At 42.2% G+C, this 23772-nt stretch overlaps 1 protein-coding gene across 1 annotated transcript in view; it reads left to right on the forward strand.

Annotated features, from left to right (window-relative positions):
• Positions 1-4298: 4298 nt before the first annotated feature.
• Positions 4299-23772, forward strand: part of FNTB (farnesyltransferase, CAAX box, beta) — an 80298-nt gene continuing 60824 nt past the window's right edge. Inside the window, exon 1 of the mRNA XM_054449900.2 lies at positions 4299-7408. Within this exon, the coding sequence (XP_054305875.1) occupies positions 7265-7408 (144 nt within the window). The 5' untranslated portion in view covers positions 4299-7264. The remainder of the gene's footprint in view (positions 7409-23772) is intronic.

The raw sequence follows: 23772 nt of genomic DNA on the forward strand, positions 1-23772 counted from the left end.
CCAGTACTCACTCACAAGCCTCTGCCTAAATGCAAAGGAGACTGCTGAGCAGTCACTTCCCAGCTGCAACTCTCCCTGTGGAAGGGGAGCCAGTCTCTGGTGGACAGCTCATGTTTCTACCACATACAAAGAAGCTTCAAGGTGGCTCCAACCCTAGCTGTGAGTCAGCATCACTTGTGGAGCTTTGACAAAATGCATGTGCCTGGGCCCCAGCCCCACAGATTCTGATTTAGTTGGTTGGGGTGGTGCCTGGGAGAATCTGGATTTTTGAAGGCTCCACCAATGATCCCAGTGCACAGCCAGGCTTGAGAGTCACTGGTATGCTCTACAGTGTACACCTCTGGCACTGCCTCTTAACAGTTTAAAAAAAACATTTCTTTTTTTTTTTTTTTTGAGACGGAGTCTTGCTCTGTCACCAGGCTGGAGTGCAGTGGTGCGATTTCGGCTCACTGCAACCTCCATCTCCCAGGTGCAAGTGATTCTCCTGCCTCAGCCTCCGGAGTAGCTGGGACTACAGAAGCACACCAACATGCCCAGCTAATTTTCGTATTTTTAGTAGAGACAGGGTGTCACCATGTTAGCCAGGATGATCTCGATCTCTTGACCTCGTGATCCACCTGCCTTGGCCTCCCAAAGTGCTGGGATTACAGGCATGAGTCACCACGCCCAGGCAAATAAAAAATCATTTCTTAGAGTTTTCAAGGTGAACAATGTTGTTTAGTTGGCTTCCATTTTGTATCTGCTGGTAAAATATTCACCATGATAAACCCAAAACAGGACTGTGAGTCAATACTTTAGCACAGGTTTTCAGTAATAGAGTATATGTAATGATTAATAATATATAATGTAATTTATTTCATATCAATATACAACACAATAAAACAATGCAGGCATGTAGTATTGATGATTTATTGATTTCTGAGAAGCTCACAGCTGTTCTTTGTGCCATAAAATCATTGTACTGCATTTAGAAAGCTATTCTTTTGTTTTTTATGATTGGAAACTTTTTATATTTCCTTTTGTGTGATACAGAACATTTTAAAAATACATTTCACAATTTCTAAATTTCAATATAATTATTAAAAAATGATTACTTCAGACTAGTCTCTTACAAATGTTACTAAACACAAATATTATATATAAAAGGCCATCTTCATTAAATAGATTAGAATGAATTACTCCTTCAGCTACATTCCCACTGTAAGAGAATACATTCTTGGGGAATATATTCTGTGTATATGTATTGTCTTATTTTATGTTTTTATCATTTATATATATTTTTCATTTTAAATCTTATCTACTTAGTAGATTTATTTATATTTATACATTTATTTTATACTCATTTATATTTACATGGTCTCTGTAGTTATTAGATAGTGAGCTCTTGAAGGATAAGGCTAGTATTATGTTCATTGTCATTATCATCTACAATTATGTTACACAAACAAGCACTCAAATGTTCATTACAATGACTGGAAATCATTTGAATCATTTAACTTATTCAATGTCTATTATGTCAGGGAGTACAGCAATGAATAAAACAGACCAAAAAAAAAAATTCCTGCCCCATAAAGCTTACATTTTGGTGGAGAAAGACAGATAGTAAACAAATCAATACACAAAATATAAAGTCTCTGATCTAGTGATGAGAAAAATAAAGCAGGGGAGTGGGATTAAGCTATTACCAAAGGGGGTGGCACTCCCATTTTACATGGGGAGGACAGGAAAGATCTCAAGAAAAGGGAAATTGGGGTTAGATTAAAGAATTTGGGCCAGGCGTGGTGGCTCATGCCTGTAATCCCAGCACTTTGGGAGGCTGATGTGGGAGGATTGCTTGATTCCAGCAGTTCGAGACCAGCCCGGGGAACACAGGCAGACCCCCATCACCATAAAAATTTTTAGAAAAAAGAAATTATAAAAAAAGAAAAAGAAAAAAAGAATTTGAGTAAAAACTATAAGAAGGGAGGGCAATCCACGTCTATGTCTGGGGCAGAGCTCTGCAGGGAGAAGCAACACAAGCATCAGTGCTCCAAGGCTGCAGCAGGAGAGGTGTACACAGAACAGCAGGGAGGCCAGTGTCAAGGCAGTGAAGAAGCTGGATAGTGCAAGGGAAGGGGCCAGAGAGGTGACTGGGGTCCTCTAGGCCACCTTGACTTTGAGATGAGAAGAGAGCTTTGAGTGAAGGGGTGGCTTTGCTTACGTTTTTAAAAGTTCAGTCTGGCTTTTTCATTTTGTTTTAGACCTTTGAGGCTGCTAGAACAGAATCCCATACACTGGGTACCTTGTCAACAACAGAAATAAAGTCCAACATCAAGGCACCTGCAGATTCGGTGTCTGGTGAGGGCCTGCTTCCTGGTTCATAGGTGATGCCTTCTCTATGTGTCCTTATATGGCAGAAGGAGTGAGGGAGCTCTGTGGGGTCTCTTTTATAAGGACATGAATCCCATTCATGGCAGCTCTGCCCTCATGACCCAAACACCTACCAAAGTCTCCACCTTCAAACACCTTCATATTGGGAATTAGGTTTCAACATATGAATATTGGGGGCACCTAAACATTCAGTCTATAGCTAGTTTGTATTAGGGTACAGGGGGACAAGAGTGAAAAGAGGGAGAACAGTTAAGAGATTAGTGTAAGAATCCAAGTAACAGATGATGATGGCTTGGACCAGGACACTGGCAGTGGGATTGGTAAGCAGTGATCAGATATATTTAGAACAGAACTTACAAGGAGTGAGAAAAAGAGAGGCAGCAAGAATGATTCCAAGGTATTTGGAGTAACTGGAAGGATGGAGTTATCATAACAGAGATCGGGGAGTCTGAGTGCACAAGTTTGGAAGGGAAGACCAGCAGCTCTGTTGTGGATATGTTAAGTTTGAGATGCCTATTGGAGATCTAAGTGGAAATGCAAATAGACGTTAGACATGAACTCGAGTTCAGGAGAGATACAGGCTGGAGACACAAATTAGGAAGTTTTCAACCTACAAGTGTTATTTAAAACATTGAGACTGCCTGAGCTGACAGGGAAGTCAGTGCAGACCAATTAGAGGTCTGAGGACTGAACCCTGGGGTACCCCAAGCTAAGGTATCCAAGATATTAGAAAGGCAAGGAAGGAGGAAAACCAGTGTGAGGCACCACAAAGACAATGTGTTTCAAGAAGGGAAATGATCAACTGTGCAAATATTGCTGGGAAGTCAAGAAGGAAGACTTAAGATCAGGACTGAGACCTGGCCCTTGAATTTGGCGATATGGAATTTAATGGAGAGTTGATAAGAAACGATTGGAAAACCTGATTAGAATGGGCTTGAGAGAGTTGGAAGAGAGGACCTGGAGATGTTAGTAGCAGCAAATCTTTCAAGGGTCTCTGCCAATGAGTCATGGGGGGGTAGCTGGAGAAGGAGTGGAATCAAGAGGGTTAGAGATGCACCCCCCCACCCCCCATGGCCGGGCGCGGTGGCTTATGCCTGTAATCCCAGGACTTTGGGAGGCTGAGGCGGGCGGATCACGAGGTCAGGAGATCAAGACCATCCTGGCTAACACGGTGAAACCCCGTCTTTACTAAAAATACAAAAAAAAAAAAAAAAAAAATAGACAGCCGTGGTGGTGGGCGCCTGTAGTCCTAGCTACTTGGGAGGCTGAGGCAGAAGAATGGCGTGAAACCGGGAGGTGGAGGTTGCAGTGAGCCGAGATTGCGCCACTGCACTCCAGCCTGGGCGACAGAGCGAGACTCCTCCACGCCGCCAAGAATGAGAAAATGGCATGCTTGAGGGAGATCTGGATGATCAAGTAGAAGAAAAATTTGGTGTTTTAGGGAAGGCAAGAGAGAATCGCGATAGTCTTTGGGGGGTGGCGCGTGAGGGGAGGGAGATGACCTGGTCCTAGGTAGGAGATGGGGCAGTCATTCCATCTAGGGGAACAGGAGGGACAGGACCGCCGAGTAGGAGGGCACAGATGATGGTGGGCAGTAAACTTGGGGAGGAAGTTAATTACCTAGCGGGATAATAGACGAGTTCTTTCCATTTTCCAAATGTATTATTATGTATTATATGTATTATTATGTATTATATGTATTATTACACAGTTTCACAAGATATTAAAGGAAACAATTCATTCCGACATACGGCTTGTATGAGTGAAAACAGGGAGAACGGCGAGAGCAGTTTTAAAACTTACTCCCTAAACGCACTCCAGGGTCAGAAGCGACCTCTAGTGGTTCATTTAGACCACTACTTTTTTCTTTTTCTTGCTCTTAAAAGTATAAAATAGCACGGTGCACATTTAATATTATTTTTAAAGAAACTCGATCAGTTTAATTTAGAAAAGAGTATCACGCATTTGAGTAAAATAAACATAAACCACCTGCAGTCCAAGCTGGAGTTGCTATTATCATGACTAAGAGTTTCCTCTCTAAATATATCATTCTCTATAGCACCATTAATATTTATGTTCATTCTGCTTCTTGAATGAGTGGTTTTATTAAACCAAGAGGAGGGACAACTAGTGGGCTATTTGATCCAAGTCTTCTCGATGCTTACATGGAGTACAAACCCCACATATTTTTCATTACTGGTTTCACTTGATTTGGGGTTGTCACTGGGTTTCCTCTGCTTGGGATGTTCTCATCTCCTGGATTAATGAACTCACTTCCTCATGGGAGTCTTGCCAGACCTTCCAGGCTACCTGAGGGTCTCCCCATCATGCAAGCTCACAACACTCCGTGCTTCTTTCTGCCTCATCCCATTTCTCCCAACTGTCATGAAAGAGTCAATTCTGTCATTACTGTTTAATGTTTTTTTCTGGTAAATCATGAGACCCATAATGGCAAAGACTGTGTCTAGCTTGTTCACTGCTGTCTCCTTAGCACTTAGCTCAGTGCCCAGCACTTAGCTCAGTGCCCGGCACTTACCCTGTACTCAGTAAACATTAATTGAATGAAAACACACTATCCTGCCGGAGACTCTTGCCCATGTTCCTATTCACATCTTTTGGATCCCACTGCAGAGGAGACTGAATTTCAGAGATGAATTTTTATTTCTAAAATACAGTTTGCAATTGCTTTAGGTGCATCTGTGACAGATGCAACAATTTGTCACAAAACTGTCTCAGCTATTCTTTCAATAGCACAGTCTTCAGGATTGAAGCGTTAAGTTTCCAGCTCTCCTGCAAAGAAACTCTTTGTGACAAAGGCTGAATCCTTAGATATAACCCTGACCTTATCAGACCATTTATTTCCCAAAATATAACTAAGGGAAAGACAATAAGATGCCAATACACGGAGAAGTATAATGAGACCATTTCACACTGTGCAGCCATATCCATGGGTCCTAACCCATACAGTCCCCTTATTTCCAGATTTGGTAACATTCTGGTGCCTCTAGGTCTTAGTTCAGCAACAGTACCACTAAAATGGACACGGTGGTAGTGTTCATCCACCTGAGGTCTTTAGGCCAGCCCAGCCTCATCTTTGAAATTTTTGTGAGTGCTTCTATTTACTACCAGAGACTGAGAACAGGGGAATGGCTGGTTGTCAAATGTTACTCTGGCCTATAATCCCTGGATCCTAGACATGTGACATGGAATGGAGTGGGAACAGAGGGAAATGCTCTGAGCAGGAAGTAAAGCTTGTCTCCAAGTGTACCCAGAATGTCTGTTATTATCATACCTTCTATAATCTCCTACATACAACTCCCCCAGTTTAATCTCTGGTATTATAATTTTTGGTGTAGTACTTTTGATGCATGCCCTAAAATAAATTCTCTTCTACTGCTTGTCCAAAGGTAGCAGCGTTTTCCTAAAAATCACAGCTTTAAACTTGGTTATTCTGGAGGCAAGTGTGATGAGTAAGTTCACTCCATAAGAATCAATAAGAATTTCTTTTATTCTAGCTGGGTGTGGTGGTGCGCATCTGTAGTTCCAGATACTCAGGAGGCTGAGGCAGGAGGGTCACTTGAGCCTATGGTTTTTGTTTTTTTGTTTTGTTTTTTTTTTTTTGAAGCAGGGTCTCACTCTGCCACCCAGGCTGGAGTGCAGTGGCACAATCATAGCTCACTGCAGCCTCGACTTCCTGGGCTCAAGAGATCCTCTCACCTTAGCCTGCCGAGCAGCTGGGACTACAGGCATGCGCCACCTCGTCCGGCTAATTTTTTTGATATTTAATAGAGATGAGGTCTTGCTTTGTTGCCCAGGATGTTCTAACTCCTCAAGTGATCCTCCTGCCTCAGCCTCCCAAAGTGCTGGGATTACAGGTGTGAGCCACCGTGCCCAGCACATGTCTTCTAAAAGTTGCTGTTTCTTCCTTTTCAGGAGTTCTTTCCCATACTGTTCTTCTGGATGACTCCTCGTCATCCTTCGGATCTCAAATGAAAGATCACTTAGAGAGGCTTGGCCTGACCACACAATTCAATTAGTTTCCTACCCCTTTAGTCTCTCTCATAGACCCTGTTATTTTCCTTCATATCATTTATCACAAGTCTTCATATATTTATTGCGTTGGATACATTCAATTCTGTCGATTTTCTTAGAATGTAAGGTTTTCAAGGGCAAGGACTTTGTTTTCTTCACTTTTGTATTCCTAGAACCTAGCACAATGCCTGACACATAGCAGGTGTTCCATAAATATCTGCGGACTGACTGTCTATTTCACTTATCCTTGTTCCTTCTACTGCATTTCAGTTCTTGCTACTGCAGTGTAACCTCTAAGAGACAGGAGAAAATCATAATGCCCCCCTCCCTCCATCACTGAGTTACTGAGACGGCGTCCTTGCACGTTTGAGCAGCTGCTGCCTTCTCCTTGGAGGCTGTCAAGTACCCCAAGGTGCACAATAATTCTATTAGTAATAGCGTGACTGAGGCAAATCAGTAGAGCTGTCAGAAATGTTTTCAAACTTACATTCATTGGGTTCTTGGGCACCTGAAACTGCAAACGATTGCATTACAATTAAGTGAGAATTAGCAGAATGTTAAAGTTCTTTAACAATTTGCGTAACAAACCGAGGCGTCCTACGCCATCTCTCTGAAATGAAATTCGGATGTAGACACTCTTGCGCTTCAGGACTCTGCGCTCTTGCAGCAGCTCCTCTGCCCAATGGGGGGCGGCAGCATCTCAGTAACTCACTCTAAAGACGTGTAGGCGGGAGGAGAAATTCGCGTTCAACATCTTTTTGCCTCTATCCGCTCGCCGTAGCGCTTTAGCCCGCTCGAGTTTCAATGCGCGCTGTTGCTTAACGAAGCAGAGTGCTACACACTGTCCGCTGCTCTCCTGATCATGGCTTCTCCGAGTTCTTTCACCTACTATTGCCCTCCATCTTCCTCCCCCGTCTGGTCAGAGCCGTTGTACAGTCTGAGGCCCGAGCACGCGCGAGAGCGGTTGCAGGACGACTCGGTGGAAACAGTCACGTCCATAGAACAGGTGAGGTGGCAGGACTGGGCGAGGCGCCGCGCGGTGTGTTCTGGGAGCGGGAGTCCAGTTCGTAGGGCCGCCCGGGTGCGGAACTCACCGGGGAACTACGACTCCCACAGCGCACCGCGGCGCCTTCCCTCTGGGAAGCTCCGGGCGCCCAGGCTTGGGCTTCGTCGTGGAGCGTTTGCGCGGCCAGCTTGGGGAAGGGTCGTTTCAAGGTTGGGCTTGGAGGAGAGGGCAGTAGCCGGGTCCTCTCTGCCCTAAAGAACGAGAAGAATCTTGTTCTATGCCTGGAGGACAGAGGCAGCCCGGGCGGGTCGGACAGCCCACTGTGTTCTGCCAGTACTTCGGGAGGTTCTGGGGTGCATAGTGGACTTTTCCCAACCTGCTCTTAGCTTCTGGAGGCAGAGAGGAGGGCCAGGCTGCTGTCATGCCGTTTCACGATCTGTTTAATTTTTGACCTACAGTGCCAGGTTTGGGGGCCCGCCTCGTGGGTGGGCATTTTGGTAGTCATTCAGCCATTTGAGCACCAGCTACGTGTCGGACACAATATTAAACGATGGAAGTACAAGGAAATAAAACAGCTCCTGACCAGGAGCCTGGTTGGGGGACAGGCAGGAAAACAGAGTTTGGAAAGTGATCTAATAGAAAGTATAGATTTTGGACTACTAATCATTCCCTAAGGCCTAGAAGTAGGATCGAACCTATCATTTTGAAAAGTGTTTGGCGAATGAGTATATATTCATATGCCCAAAACCATAGTTTTGTTTTTCTTCTTATACCTAATTGGAATTGTTCCCATGGTTGCTATGAGGAACTGTTTATCCATCTGTCGCTAGGAGAAGTGATTAGGATGATTCTTAACACTAATAAATGAACATCCTGCTGCTTACTGAAATAAGATCTCTTAGTGAGGTCAGTCTCCAGGCTTCACCTTGGAGAGACCTGTTTTGTATTTCCTACTAAAGTAGTAGTTGGAAGCCTGTACTTTGGCAAAATTAGTAACAATAATTGTTTTATTGTACAGTTATGACTAAATAGAATTTTAAATTTATAACAGAAACAAGGGCTTGATACGTGGTGATTCACAAAGTAGCAGAGAGAATATTTTCACTGGAGATTTAAACTTCATGGAATTTAGGGTAGCAAAGGAAATCCTCACCTCTCGAATCTAGCTAATTCTCCAAGTTGGTTTGCCTGCCAGTGTGTCCCAGGGAAGGCTGACTGCAAAAGATTGTAAAGAAATTTCCCATTGATGAAAAACCTACAGGATTTTTGCAGAATTCCTAAATGATGGATTGCTGAGTTGATTCACGTCAAGTGTTTTACTTATTATCTGACCTTAGACTATGGGATTGCCTTTTTTTTTTCTTTTGAGACGGGGTCTTGCCCTGTTGCCAGGCTGGGATGCAGTGGCACGATATCGGCTTACTGCAACCTCCGCCTACCGGGTTCACGCCATTCTCCTGCCTCAGCCTCCAGAGTAGCTGGGACTACAGGCGCCCACCACCACGCCCGGCTAATTTTTGTATTTTAATAGAGACAGGTTTCACCATGTGGCCAGGCTGGTCTTGAACTTCTGACCTCAAGTGATCTGCCCTCCTCGGCCTCCCAGAGTGCTGGGATTACAGTCGTGAGCCACTGCGCCTGGTGCGAGCATCTTTCAAATCTAGACCCAACGGTATGGCAGACAGTAAAGAATCTTATCTTTCTTTTTCATGTTGTTATTCCAGCACACATTATTAGAGTCTAGGATGAACAGTTTCAGGTAGTAGGAAGATAATGTTGTATCTCATTTTTGTGGCCTGCCTCACTGTTTTAATAATCATGTTAGTGACCATTTATTGAGTCTCAGCACAGTGCTAAATGCTCTCCATACGTGGTATCATTCAATCCTTTCACTTTTTATGGATGAGAAGACTGAGGTTTAGAGACCTACCGCATTGGTAGGTTAATGATGATAATTCATCAAAAGTAACAACCTTGTTAGGAGGAGTTGTTTACAGAGGTTATACTATTACTCTTTCAGTTTTGACTAAAGCTTCCATTTACTGATAGCTCAATTTTGTCCCATTGCCAGTAAAAACAAATTGATGGCTGGCGCCTGTAATCCCAGCACTTTGGGAGTTCGAGGCGGGAAGATCACCTGAGCCCAGGAGACCAACTTGGACAACATAGCAAGACCCTGTCTCTACCAAAAAAAAAAAAAAAAATAGCTGAGCGTGGTGGCATGCACCTGTACTCCCAGCTACTTGGGAGGCTGAGGTGGGTGGATCATTTTTAAGCCCAGAAGTTCACAGATGAGCCATGATCGAGCCACTGTACTCTAGCCTGGGCAACAGAGTAAAACCCTGTCTCTTAAAACAAAACAAAAAACGACTGTACTGATTTTGGTACTGACCTGGGCGACATAGCCAGACACTGTGTCTATTTAAGACAAAAACTTTTTAAATTAAAAAAAAAAAAACAAAAAATAAATGCTTGTTACCTGCTTCCTATCTGATTATCAGAAGACTCGGTTTATTTGTTAAGCGATAATTTGGTAATAGGAGTTAAACCTATAAATAGTGGAAGGAGTCCTTAGCTGTGAGTCGTCTGTTCCATTCATTGATTCTCATTCATTCAGCAAATACTTGAGCGCCTTCTACCTGCCAGGCACTGTTCTAGACACTCGGCATAAGTTGTTGAACAAAAGAGGCCAAGTTGATGCCTTTATAAAACTGTTTCTAGGCCAATGAGGCAGTCAATTAAAAGAGATAATATCTATAGCTATCTCAATATAAAATGTTAATTAGAAACGCGTGGAGAGTAACACCTTGGGATAGAGGGGATAGGGTGTGTCAGGAATGTGTCAGGAAGCAGGGGAGGTCTTCATATAAGGTGGTAAGGGGAACCCTCTGGTGACAACACATGTGATCTGAGATCTGAAGTCTCAGATGAGGGAGGAAGCCATCATGGATCTGGTGCAAGAGTATTCTGGGCAGAGAAAGCAGCAAGCACAAAGGACCAAGGCAGCAGAATGCCTGGTAAGCAGGGGGCTTAGCAAACCAGAGAGTAGGAGATGGGTCAGATCATGTAGGGTCTCACTGGCCCTTGGAAGTACTTTAAAATACCCTGACTGAGATGGGGAGCCACTTGGCTGTATACCTGCCATTTACTGCCCCAGATTCACTTGGCCGTTTTCCAGCCTGCTCTGTAGATGTGCTCCAGGAAGGTCCCTGCACTGACAGGTTGCCTTGCTTTATGGCTGCGGGCCATGGGAAGTATTGCTGGGGGTGACTGAAAAGGAGAAGAATGAGACCGCTGTATTTCTTCCTTCCCGCAGGCTTGTGTGGGCTGGGGTTTCCTTAGACTTAAGGTCACATTTCCTGTCATGTGCCTTCTCTGCGGAGCTCTTTGTCTCCCTCCCTCTCCATCCTTCATACCTTCAGGTCTATGAGGAGTTCAGGTACCCCTGATTTACCAGCTCCAGATACTGCATTTTCTCTTGCGGTTTCCCTACACCTGCCCACATCTTTGTAAATAGTTCCTTTATAAACTTTCCTCAAATCACCCACTTTGTGCCATCTGTTTCCTGCCAGGACTTAGACTGATCCATGATCAGAGAGTTTTGAGCAGGGGAGTGACACAATCCGACTAGCATTTTAACAGGTTCATTTAGGTTACTGTCAAGAGTAGATGGTGGGGAGTGAGAGTGGATACAGGGAAACCAGTTAGGAGGCTATTGCAGTATCCTGGGGGAGAGGTGACGGTGGCTTAGCTCACAGTGACGGTAGTGGAGGTAATGAGAAATGGTCAGCTGTGGATATTTTTATGAAGGTCTCCACCTTGCTAAGCTGTTTTGTTAATGCAAATGCAGGGAGGGCCTTTCATGACACTAGAGAACAAGACGTGGTTGTATTGTTAGTGCCTGCCTTCCTTATTGTGCCATCTGGAATCATCCCATTGCAAACACTCTGATTCAGGCCAGTAGGTTAATACTGATAGTCTCAGAGGTAGCAGCCTTGCCAAAAACAGGTGTTTACAAAAGATACTACTGTTTTTCTTTGAGTTTGTCTTTGAACAGAGGCAAACGCATTCTCCACTTTAAATGGCATGGTGTCATTGAACCATTGGCATGGTTCATTGTCAATCAAGTGACTTGAACTCTGAGGGGAATATAAGAGAATTATTAGTCTTGATCCCTGCCCTCAAAATTCTTTTATCTTAGAGAGATAAAAAAGAATAATGCTGTAAGGCCGAGTGCGGTGGCTCACTCCTGTAATCCCAGCACTTTGGAAGGCTGAGGCTGGCGGATCACTGGAGGTCAGGAGTTCGAGACCAGCCTAGCCAACGTGGTGAAACCCCATCTCTACTAAAAAAATACAAAAATTAGCTAGGCGTGGTGGTGTGCACCTGTAATACCAGCTACTCAGGACACTGAGGCAGGTGAATCTCTTGAACCTGGGAGGCGGAGGTTGCAGTGAGCCGAGATTGCACCGTTGCACTCCAGCCTGGGTGACAGAGCAAGACTCCATCTCAAAAAAGAAAAAAAGAAGAAGAATATGCTATAGGTAGTCACAGAGTGCTAAATTATGACTGCTTTGCGCAAGGATTTTGGGGAGTTGAAAAGCCATCTGTGTGGGCTGAGGTGGTCAGGATGACTTCATGGAGAACGTGGAACTGGATGGGCTATAAAAAAGAGTTTGGGGCAGCCATTCTAGGAGGGAGAGCTGTTTTGAGGGAAGACTCAGGCTTGACTGGGGGTGTTAAGATGGCTTACCAGGAGCGGAGAGTGCAGGTTGGATGTGGTAGGAAACGAGGTGAGCTGAGCGGGTGGGCCCCCATCAGGGTATTAAAAGGCAGGTGATGTGCTGGCTTCAGGTTCGGGCAGTGGGCCACCACATATCCTAAGGAGGGACCAGCGGAACAGAATCCTGACCTGCTGTTGACTTATTTCAGCTTATAGGATCCAAAATATTAGTAAATGGAAGTGGAACAAATCACTAAATATGATAAAACTTCCCAACTTTTTATGCCTCTGATGGAAGGAACCAGAGCTCTGCTTGGTTAGGTGGTCAGTAGGCTAGCTTTCTGAATCCATTTTATTTTATTGAAATTCAGCATATACCATATTGCCCAAGTGTAAAGTAATCCTGCATATCAAAATTTCCCCATTAAAAAGTCCAAAAGCTTGTTTTTGGTCAAGTTGAAAATACATGTTCTTTTAGGTATATAAGTGAAAAATACCTGCTTCCAAAATTTACATTTAAATTTGGGTCCATATACCTACTTAAAATCACCTACTTTATAAAGTAACACTAATTTAGAAATGCTGGTTTTCCTCCTCTTCTTATTTATAAAATGTTTCTTTTCAGACTCTTCACATGCATCTTTGACTTCACTATTTTTGTCATCACTGGAGCCACTTTTTGAGTCAGCCAATGTGGATTTCCGGACCACATGTTCAGTTCTTGAGATACATCCTTTTTGAATATGAATAAGGTGTTACCACTGAACAGTTTATTCCAAGTTACAAGTATCCACTTGCATAACATTAGACTTTTTTTTTTAAGAAAGTGTCTCACTTTGTCGCCCAGGCTGGAGTGCGGTGATGCAATCACCACTCACTGCAGCCTTGACCTCACAGGCCTGCCTTGGCCTACCAAAGTGTTGGGATTACAGATGTGAGCCTAGAATTTTTTTTTTTTTTTACAGTGTTTCCAGTTGGTATATAGTTGTAGTCACTGCAACTTAACCACTTTATTACTTTTCCAAATGATCTCTTTTTTTAAAGACAGGGTCTCACTCTGTTGCCCAGGCTGGAGTGCAGTGGCACGATCATGGCTCACTGCAGCAACTTTCCAGGCTCAAGTGATCCTCCCACCTCAGCCTCTTGAGTAGCTGGAACTACTGGCGTGTGCTACCACGTTCGGCTACTTTTTGTATTTTTTTTGTAGAGACAGGGTTTCGCTGTGTTGCCCAGGCTGGTCCCGAACTCGAGCTATCCGCCCACCTTGGACTCCCAAAGTACAGGCATGAGCCACCGCGCCCGGCTAAAATGATCTTTAAAACGTTGGTCTACTGGCCAGGCATGGTGACTGATGCCTGTAATCCTGGCACTTTGGAAGGCCAAGTGGGTGGATAGCTTGAGCCCACAAATTTGAGATAGCCTGGGCAACAGGGTGAGACTCCATCTCTAAAAAAAGTGAAAAATGAATAAACAAAATAAAAAGCCGGCCTTACAATGGCAGTTTACACATGGAAGCGTGAGTTTATATCTCCAGGGATAATTACTAAATTTGTGTTTAATTTATCTTGTTTCACTGATTACCAATAGCCAAAGCAGCCCAAACCACACCTTAACTGAGGTTGTTTTAGGATATTGTGTCATCCCCAGCTGGTACTTTGTATTCAAAATAAATAAATTGAAAAACTTCCTATAGCAAGAGGTACTTTGTAAGTATTTGAATATAAAGTGACATGTATGTTCTGAGAGATAATTTTTTTTGAAAAGTCTTGCCTTATATTTCATATATTAAATGACTCTTTTACTGCAACTTCAATGACATGAATCTTAGGCAGCAAATCTACTTTCTGAAACATTCTGTCTCTGGGAGAGGAGGGAGATATAGGAAGCAGAGAAGTGGTAGTGCCTGGTATGAAAGTTGGTGCCTCATGAGACTGGCTTTAGATAGAACCTGTGAAAGAGAAAGTGCCAAATGCATTAGTTGTTGTTTACCACTTACTGAATGGAAACTATTCTCTGCTTTTATTGATTGGATTTCTTTTTATTTTTTTATTCTTATTTTTTTTTGAGACAGAGTTTCGCTCTTGTCGCCCAGGCTGGAGTGCAGTGGCGCGATTTCCGCTCACCGTAACCTCCGCTTCCCAGGTTCAAGCGATTCTCCTGCCTCAGGCTCCCAAGTACCTGGGATTACAGGCATGTGCTACCACACCCGGCTAATTTTTGTATTTTAATAGAGGTGGGGTTTTACCATGTTGACCAGGCTGGTCTCAAACTCCTGACCTCAAATGATCCACCTGCTTCCACCTCCCAAAGTGCTGGGATTACAGGCGTGAGCTACCACGCCTGGCCTAGTGATTGGATTTCTATTGATTAAATGAAAAACTCCAGGAAATACCTTTTAAACAGAGCTGTCCAGAATGCAGGCATTTGGTTAGCTCTTCATTTATTTATTGCCATGGCACCTAAGTGTTGGGGACTCTAGTACAGTTACTTGATCCCTGGCCCCTAGAGTCTAATACAATCTCTCCATTATTGAACAATACAAACTAATATACATATAGTTATGCATCACTTAATAATAGTAGAAATACATTGTCAGTAGGAAATTTCCTTGTCGTGTGAACATCACAGAGTGTACTTAACATAAATGTAGATGGCATAGCCTACTACACACCTAGGCTATATGGTATAGCCTGTTACTCCTAGGCTACAGGCTACAAACCTACACAGTATGTTACTGTACTAAATACTGCAGGCAATTGGAACACAATGGTAAATATTTTTGTATCTAAACATATGTAAATATAGAAAAGGTAAAGTAAAAATATGTTATAAAAGATAAAAAATGATAGACCTATCTAGGGAACTTAGCATGAATGGAGCTTGTGGGACTGGAAGTTGCTCTGGGTGAGTGAGTGAATGAGTGGTGAGTGAATGTGAAGCCCTAGGATATGAGTATACACTACTGTAGACTTTATAAATACTGTACACTTATTACTGAGCAGACATTATGAAAAATAAAATAAAAATAAACACGGTATGCTTAAGCTATGCTAAATTTATTCATACGCTTTTTTCTTTCAATAATAAATTAAACCTAGCTTACTGTAAGTTATTTACTTCATAAACTGAAAAATTTTTTTTACAGCTTTTTGACCCGTTTGTAATAACAGTTTAAAACACAAGCGCGTTGTACTGCTGTACAAAAATATTTTCTGTATATTCTTATTCTGTAAGCTGTTTTCTACTTTTAAATTTTTTAACTTTCTTTTTACCTTTTAAACTTTTTTGTTAAAAACCAAGACACAAACGCACACATTAGCCTGGACCTAGACAGGGTCAGGATCATCAGTGTCACTGCCTTCCATCTCCACATTTCATCCCACTGGAAGGCCTTCGGGGGCAGTAATAGGCATGGAGCTGTCATCTCCTAGGATAACAGTGCGTTCTTCAGGAATTCCTCCTGAAGGACCTGCCTCAGGCTGTTTTATAGTTAATTTTTTAAATAAGTAGAGATACACTCTAATAATATAAAGTATAGTATAGTAAACATATGAATTGGTAATGTAGTTGTTTATTATCATCATCAAGTGTTATGTACTGTACATAATTGTATGTGTTATACTTTTATAACACTGGCAGCGCAGTAGGTTTGTTCACACCAGTGTCTCCACAGGCATGTGAGTAACGCATTGTGCTACAACATCATGAAGGCTGTGTTACTAGGCCGTAGGGATTTTTCAGCTCCGTCATAGTCTTACGGGACTACTGTGGAATATGTGGTACGTTCTTGACCAAAACATCCTTATGTGGCGCATTACTATATTAGTTTATATCATATATGTGTGTATAGTTTATAAGTTGATACATACTTAGTTTATATTATATATTTTAAAGATATGTGTATATTATACATGTATATATTTTATATATATACATGTGTGCATATATGTGTATGTATGTATATGTACGTATGTATGTATAAAGCCTGACCAGCAAACTTGAAAACGTTCTGTACATAGAAACACCTAGCCTGCGGCCGGGTGCAATGGCTCATATCTGTAATCCCTGCACTTTGGGAGGCTGAGGCACGTGAATCACCTGAGGTTGAGACCAGCCTGGCCAACTTGGTCAAACCCTATCTCTACTAAAAATACAAAAATTAGCCAGACCTGGTGGCAGGCACCTGTAGTCCCAGCTACTCAGGAGGCTGAGGCAGGAGAATCGCTTGAACCCGGGAGGTGGAGGTTGCAGTGAGCCGAGATCGTGCCATTGCACTCCAGCCTGCGTGACAAGAGCAAAACTCTGTCTCAAAAAGAAAAAAGAAAAGAAACAACCAAGCCTGGGCTGGGCACCGTGGCTCATGTCTGTGATCCCAGCACTTTGGGAGGCTGAGGCAGGAGGACTGCTTGAGGCCAGGAATTTGAGACCAGCCTGTGCAACATAGTGAGGCTCGTCTCTATTGTAAGAAAGACAGAGAGGAGAGAGAAAGTAAGAAAGAAAAGGAAAGAAACATCTAGCCTGTGCCCTGTCAGAAGCAGGGGTAAACTCAACTCTTGGGTTCCCTTTTTGCCATATCGTGAGTGATCAGTTGCCTCATGATTAGAGAAGGTGAGAGAGGTACTGTTAGGCTTAACATTTATTAGGTTATACATTAAATAATGGGAGAGCTGGCCTTGGAACCTAACAGTTAGGTATAACGTTGTGTTGATGGGAAAACAAATAAGGTCTAAAAACCAATGAACTTTGAGAACACAGCTTCTGCGTATGTTGTGGCCTGCCTATCTATGTAGGTATGGGGGATGAGGCATCACAAAACTAAGCACTTTGAAATCCTTTACCTTTATTTTTCTAAGAAATTTATGGTTAACAAAAGTATAATAATGTAATTAACAGCCATTTTTCTGTAACCGAAAATTAACATTTGCTAACATCTTTTTTTTTTTTTTGCTTCTGGTTATTTGTTTAAAGGAAAAGCAATTAGAAATATAGCCAAACCCTCCTTTAACCCTATCCCCAGTTCAGTGTGCCTCCCACCCTTCCCAGAAGCAGCCCTTATCATAAGTTGTGTGTGCATCCTTCCACTTCACTTTTAATCCTTTTATGCATTCATAAACAACTGGATTTGTGTTTTTAAAAATTCACATAAATTGTCACACTGTCATTTTGCCATTTTTCATTTCACAGTAAAAAAAAAATAGAAACAGAGTCTTGCTTGATCAGTTGGAGTCTTGTCAGATTTCTCTTATGGTCATAATTTTGGAAAGACAATCTCCCTTTAGGATTGTGAGAGGGTCCTGAATTGTGCTAAGATGTAGGTGTAAAGGATAACCAGCGATTATTCCGGAGGTCACAAGATTTAGAGCTTTCTCAATTACTCCTGTAGATAACATCCCAATTGCAGAACCTAAGATTGGCTGTTTGAGATGTCTTTTCAGATTTTTGCATTTCTGACTGGCTGACTCCACACAGACAGGTCCTGTGGCCCCACCCACAGGCTGACTCAGTGCAGGAGGACCATCTTTCTTCCACATCCCTATGATTTCATCCCCAACCAATCAACATTCCCATTCCCTAACCCCCTGCCCACCAAACTATCCTTGAAAAACCTGCAAACCTTTGGGAAAATTGATTTGAGTAATAACTCTGTCTCCAATGTGGTGTGGCCAGCTGCATGTGAGTTAAAGTCTTTCTTTATTGCAAGGCTGTGGTCTCAGTGAATTGATTGTGTCTGTGCAGCAAGCTGGAAGAACCCGTTGGGCGATTACAAAATGAGTAAATCTCAAAGAGGTGGCATAGAATTCAGGCTTAACTACAATGTTCAGCTGAAACAAAGAAGGATATTAGGGAGGCCCGGAATGGGGAGGTGACCAGGAAAAGCACAGTAAACAAGGATAAGGTTTGTTATGCAGATTTAGGCAGGTGCCTTCTCCATTGGTAAGAGTTCCTAGTGGCTTAGAGTCGTCCTTGTCTCCCTGGTACAGAAAGAGAGGCAAATGGAGATTTCCTTTTATAGATGTAATTTTCCCTTACAAATGAGGTAACGTCTACTCTGTTTTCAGAGCTTTTCCTTTGCTGTTTCTCAAAATAATCAGCTCAAAATAATCCTTATGCCAGAGAAGCCTATTGTGGGAAGACATATTCTGGTCTCCTACAGTCATGTTTTGAGGTGGCATATTCTGGTCTCCTGCACATTCAAAATGTTAGGTTATTTAGAGAAATTTTTGTTTGTTAAACATTTAAAAAGGTTTGTTATCTTTGTTTATCCTTTACCAGTTGAGAAGAAAAGTAAGTTACTGTTTTTTAAATTAATTATGAATGAAGAAAGTACTATTTGAGGTAAAACTTTGCACATCAACCTCTGAGCTGAAATTTAGTGACCATTGCCACTACTAAAAAATCTTGTTTTATCAAACTTTCAACCTAAATTAACAGAGAGAGGCCCTCTAAAAGAACATGACACTTATTTGGGAATAGTGTATTGCAATGGGAATCTTTGTGCCGCAGTTAACTATGTGCATATTCAAGGAGGTAAAGGAAGACAAAGGTTTTTCAAGGAATAATGAGGATTATATAATTCTTTTAAGATAATTATTATTGGTTACAAGGATCAGTAACAAGTGTGACCAGTCTGAGATTGGACAGGCAATTGCTGGACAGATGTCCTTGTGGAAATATTTTTTTGTGTAAGGTTGTGATGACCTTTGTGCAGGATTGTGGTTTTTGCAGAGTCATTTGGGATAGTTTTTGTTAATCAGGTATTGATGCATGAGAACCCTCTCTTCATAGCTGTCCCCGGCTTTATTTGTCAGGACTTTTAAACACAAGTGACACCATTTTGATTCTGACAATGTTCGCAAATGTTAGCATTGCATCAGAATCCACTGGAGGACTTGTTAAAAGAAGTTGGGTAGACCCCGCCCGCTAAGTGAATCTATAGGTCTATACTGAGAATACCTGAGAATTTACATTTCAAACAAGTTTAGCTTAGTTTCTGGAGAACCTGTTTCTTGAGTAAGAGGAATGGTTTCTATGACTCATAGCAGCATTATTCATAATAGCCAAAAAAATGGACACAGCCAAAATGTCCACCAGCTGATAAACTGCTGAACGAAATGTGATAGATCTACACAATGGAATATTATTTGGTGAAATAATATGAATAAAAATAAACGGAGTACTGATACATGCTACAGCGTAGATGAGCTTTGAAAACATTATGTTTGTGAAAGAAGCCAGCCACAAAAGACCACAGCTTTTATGATTCCATTTATATACAATTCCAAACAGGTAAATTTATAGAGATAGAAAGTAAATTAGTGGACCAGGCACTGTGGCTCATGCCTGTAATCCCAGCACTTTGGGAGGCCAAGGCGCATGGATGACTTGAGGTCAGGAGTTCGAGACCAACCTGGCCAACATGGCGAAACCAGTCTCTACTAAAAATACAAAAAATTAGCCGGGCGTGGTGGTGGGTGCTTGTAATCCCAGCTACTTAGGAGGCTGAGGCAGGAGAATCGTTTGAACCTGGGAGGCAGAGGTTGCAATGAGCCAAGATCACACCACTGCACTCCAGCCTTGGCAACAGAGTGAGACTCCATCTCAAAAACAAAGAAAGTAAATTAGTGGTTAGCAGTGGGGAGAATGATAAATTGGATGTGATGCTTAAGAGGTGTGGGGTTACTTTTCAGGAGAGTGAAGTGTTCTAAAATTGATTGTGATGGATGCACAAATCTATGAATATGCTGAAAGTCATTGATTTGTGCAGTTTAAATGAGTGAGTTGAATGGTATATGAATTATATCTCAATAAAGCTGTTAAAAAAATACACCAGTTCTTAGTTCTCTGTGGGACCTGTTAAGAAAAAAAAAGAGAAATATACCAGAATATACTAGTTCTTAAGAGAAAATTATTCATTGTTATGAACAGCTGACTCGTAATACACAGGTAGTCGTCAGAATTCCTAACTTGACTTTTCAGATATGAGTCAGTTACTAACTGCATTGGAAAATCACTTGTTCATTCTGAAGAAATGATTAGGAACTCCAAAGAGAAGGACGCTAAGTTGGGAAAATTTTAAGCATTTTCCACCTTGCGGTATGACATATTTCCATGTTTTTGTCAGGTGTCTTAGCTTAGAAATAAAACTCCATTTTTCTTGCGTTGTACTTGGCTGCTTTCCCGCAAGAAAGCTGAAGATGGGACTTCTGATTAAGGAGTTCCTGGCTGGGAGCTTTCCTTCCTAGACATCTAAGTGCCAGAATGCCAAGGGGAAGATGGGTTCATGCATTAGCCTTTGAATATTATTAAGTCATATGGATTTGAATAGGCTTGTATTGGGGTAAAGGAAGTGAATTTTCTTCCCACTTGATTTTGTGTGATTCAGAATTCATTAACTCACTTAGATAAAACAGTACAGTTGGTCTTCCATATCCGTGGGTTCTGCATCTGTGGATTCAGCCAACCACAGATCAAAAATATTTGGAAAAAAAATTGTGTCTGTACTGAATAAGTACAGACTTATTTTCTTGTTATTATGTCAATCTAAAAGGAAGAAGCTCAGGCAAAGTTAACGTAAGTAGAGAGTTTATTTGGGCCAAGCTTGAAGATTGCAACCCAAGAGCATAGATTCAAGTTGCCCTGAATATACACTCTAATTAGCAACAGTTACAAGTTGGTTTTTAAAGGACAAGAATAGTTACCCAGGGCCAGGCGAGGTGGCTCACGCCTGTAATCCCAGCACTTTGGGAGGCTGAGACCGGCAGATCACGAGGTCAGGAGATCGAGACCATCCTGGCTAACACGGTGAAACCCCATCTCTACTAAAAATACAAAAAAATTAGTTGGGCGTGGTGGCACACGCCTGTAGTCCCAGCTACTCGGGAGGCTGAGGCAGGAGAATCACTTGAACCCAGGAGGTGGAGGTTGCAGTGAGCTGAGATCGCACCACTGTACTCCAGCCTGGCAGAGCCAGACTCCATCTCAAAAAAAAAAGAATAGTTACCCAAAAAGCTGACTGAAAGAAAAATAAAAGAAGAGGCGATTCCTAAATTGTTTACCAAGACTTTACATTAAAATTACGTAAGGTATACATTATTCTTTGTATCACAGATTCCAGGAACATGAAGATAATGGATGAGGCAGCTAGGGAGGAATGAAATGCCTTTAAACAACTGCCCCCGGACATGGGTGTTGGAAGCATAAATGAAGTCCTATACTTGGTCTCTCTGGGCCTGATAAATTTTGCATACCTCACATAACTCAGACTGCTCTGAGCTATTTTTCTTTTCTCAATTGCGGTTATATTGTACTAGGAGGTATTATAAGTAATCCAGAGATGATTTAAAATACAGGCGTGCACTATATAACAATCAACAGACTGCATATACCACAGTGGTCTGGAAAGATTATAATACTGTATTTTCACTCTACCTTTTCTATGTTTAGATACTTTTAGATATACAAAGGCTTACTATTGTGTTACATTTGCCTACAGTATTCAGTACAGTAATATGCTGTACAGGTCTGTGGCCCAGGAGCAGTAGGCCACACTATACAGCCTACGCGTGTGGTAGGCTATACCACCCAGGTTGGTGTGAGTATACTCTGATGTTCCCACCATGATGAAATCACCTAAGAAGGCGTCTCTCAGAATGTATCCCTGTAGTTAAGCTACTCGTGATTATATGGGAGGGTTGTATAGGTTTTGTGCAAATACTCCAGCATTTTATATCAAGGACTTGAGCATCCACGGATTTTGGTATCCTGGGAGATCCTGGAACCAATCCCCCATGGATACTGAGGGATGATGGTATATCATAGGCAAATCTTTTATTTAATGATCTTACCAATTTCTTGTATATTTTTCTATCCCATTCAGCTTATAGGCATGACTGAGAAATGCAGTCTGTGTTTCATTTAGGCTGGTGCTTTATTTTAGCTGCATGAGTGTCGGGAATGGAAAAAGAATTACGATGATTCTGGGACAACTTTCTCATTCCTCCCAAGTCAGATTCTCATGGTGACGTCAGTCTGTTTTTTGAAGTGTTGTAACCTTTTAAACAGATCATCCCTCAAATTCATGTTCAAAAGCAAATATCAAAGCATATTCTAAAACCAGATGTAAATTAATTTTAGATTGGCTGCCATTTTAGATGATTCATATCACTGCTCGCCTCATCATCACAGATAATTCTTGCTTGCTTCTCAAAGGGACTAGGAGCTCTACCTCAATGGGTGTTTCAGAAATAAATGACTCAATTTTGAAGTTTCCCAGGGAGATTTTTATGTATCTTGAAATCTCAACAAAAACATGTCTCACTACAAAGATTAGGAATGCCAAGGAAGGTGAACCCCAATCCTGTTAACCGACGCTCCCTCATTACTATACCTTGTATACAGGAGCTCTCCCATGAGACCACATTGTGACCACAACCATTGCCTGATGCACTCAGCAAGTCAATACACCAAGGGGTTGGCTGGGCGTGGTGGCTTACGCCTGTAATCCCAGCACTTTGGTAGGCCGAGGCGGGTAGATCACCTGAGGTCAGGAGTTCAAGACCAGCCTGGCCAACATGGTGAAACCTCATCTCTACTAAAAATACAAAAATTGGCTGGGCGGGGTGGTGGGCGCCTGTAATCCTAGCTACTTGGGAGGCTGAGGCAGGAGAATCACTTGAACCCGGGAGGCAGAGGTTGCGGTGAGCCAAGATCATGCCACTACACTCCAGCCTGGATGACAGAGACTCCGTCTCAAAAAAATAACAACAATAAAATAAAAAAAAGAAAGACGGGGGTTGCAGCAGAGAAGGAGGTTTAGTCATAGGGTCACCTGATGAGGAGATGGGAAGAATCCTCAAATCCCTCCTTGAGGAATTTGGGGTTAGGTATTTTAAGGGTTTTAGAGTGGGCTGAAGTGTGGAGTGAGGAGTTTGTTGGTTGATTGAAAAGTGTAGGGTGAAGTCATTGACAGGGAGATAAGGAAGCTGTATTCTCAGGCAGATCCTGTTCCTTTGTGGGGGTTTTCAAACTGATTGCTGGACTTCAAAGTCTGAAAAACATCTTAGATGATCCTTAAACAAAAGTCTTATGATTCTAATGTTAGGGATCCTGGATCTATAGGAATGATGGGATACAAATGGTCAGACGTTTAGCAACCAGGAAGTGGGCTGAAGTGCAGCCTGATTCATGCTTAATTATAACTGTATTTCTATCTAGAACCCAGCATGCAATTTTTGTCAACCATGTGGGGCGGTTTTAGCATTATGGTGTGGTCTTCAGAAGAGAAAGATCCGATTTCTTTTGTGACCTGACTTTCTGAGATCCTTCATTTTATGGGACTGTGGAGTCCTGTGTGTGACGTAGAACCAGAATTTGCTATTTGTTTTGGTGTTTCAACAATTGATGTTGTTATAAATCTCCCAGATGATTTTAATATTTTAACTGTTCAGTTTTGTAATAAGAAGCATGACTGTTGGCAGAAACTAATGATGTATTTGAGAGTGGTGAGTTAATGAACATCCAAACAACTTCATAGAGAAGGAAGAATACATATTTCAAGTGGAGGGGAGAAAAAAAATCATTTTCCCTCTACCCTTCTAATTTCTGGGCTGGAACCACTATAACAAAACAACAGGGTAACAAA

This window comes from Pongo pygmaeus, chromosome 15 (genome assembly GCF_028885625.2).
Source record: "Pongo pygmaeus isolate AG05252 chromosome 15, NHGRI_mPonPyg2-v2.0_pri, whole genome shotgun sequence".
Lineage (NCBI taxonomy): Eukaryota > Metazoa > Chordata > Mammalia > Primates > Hominidae > Pongo > Pongo pygmaeus.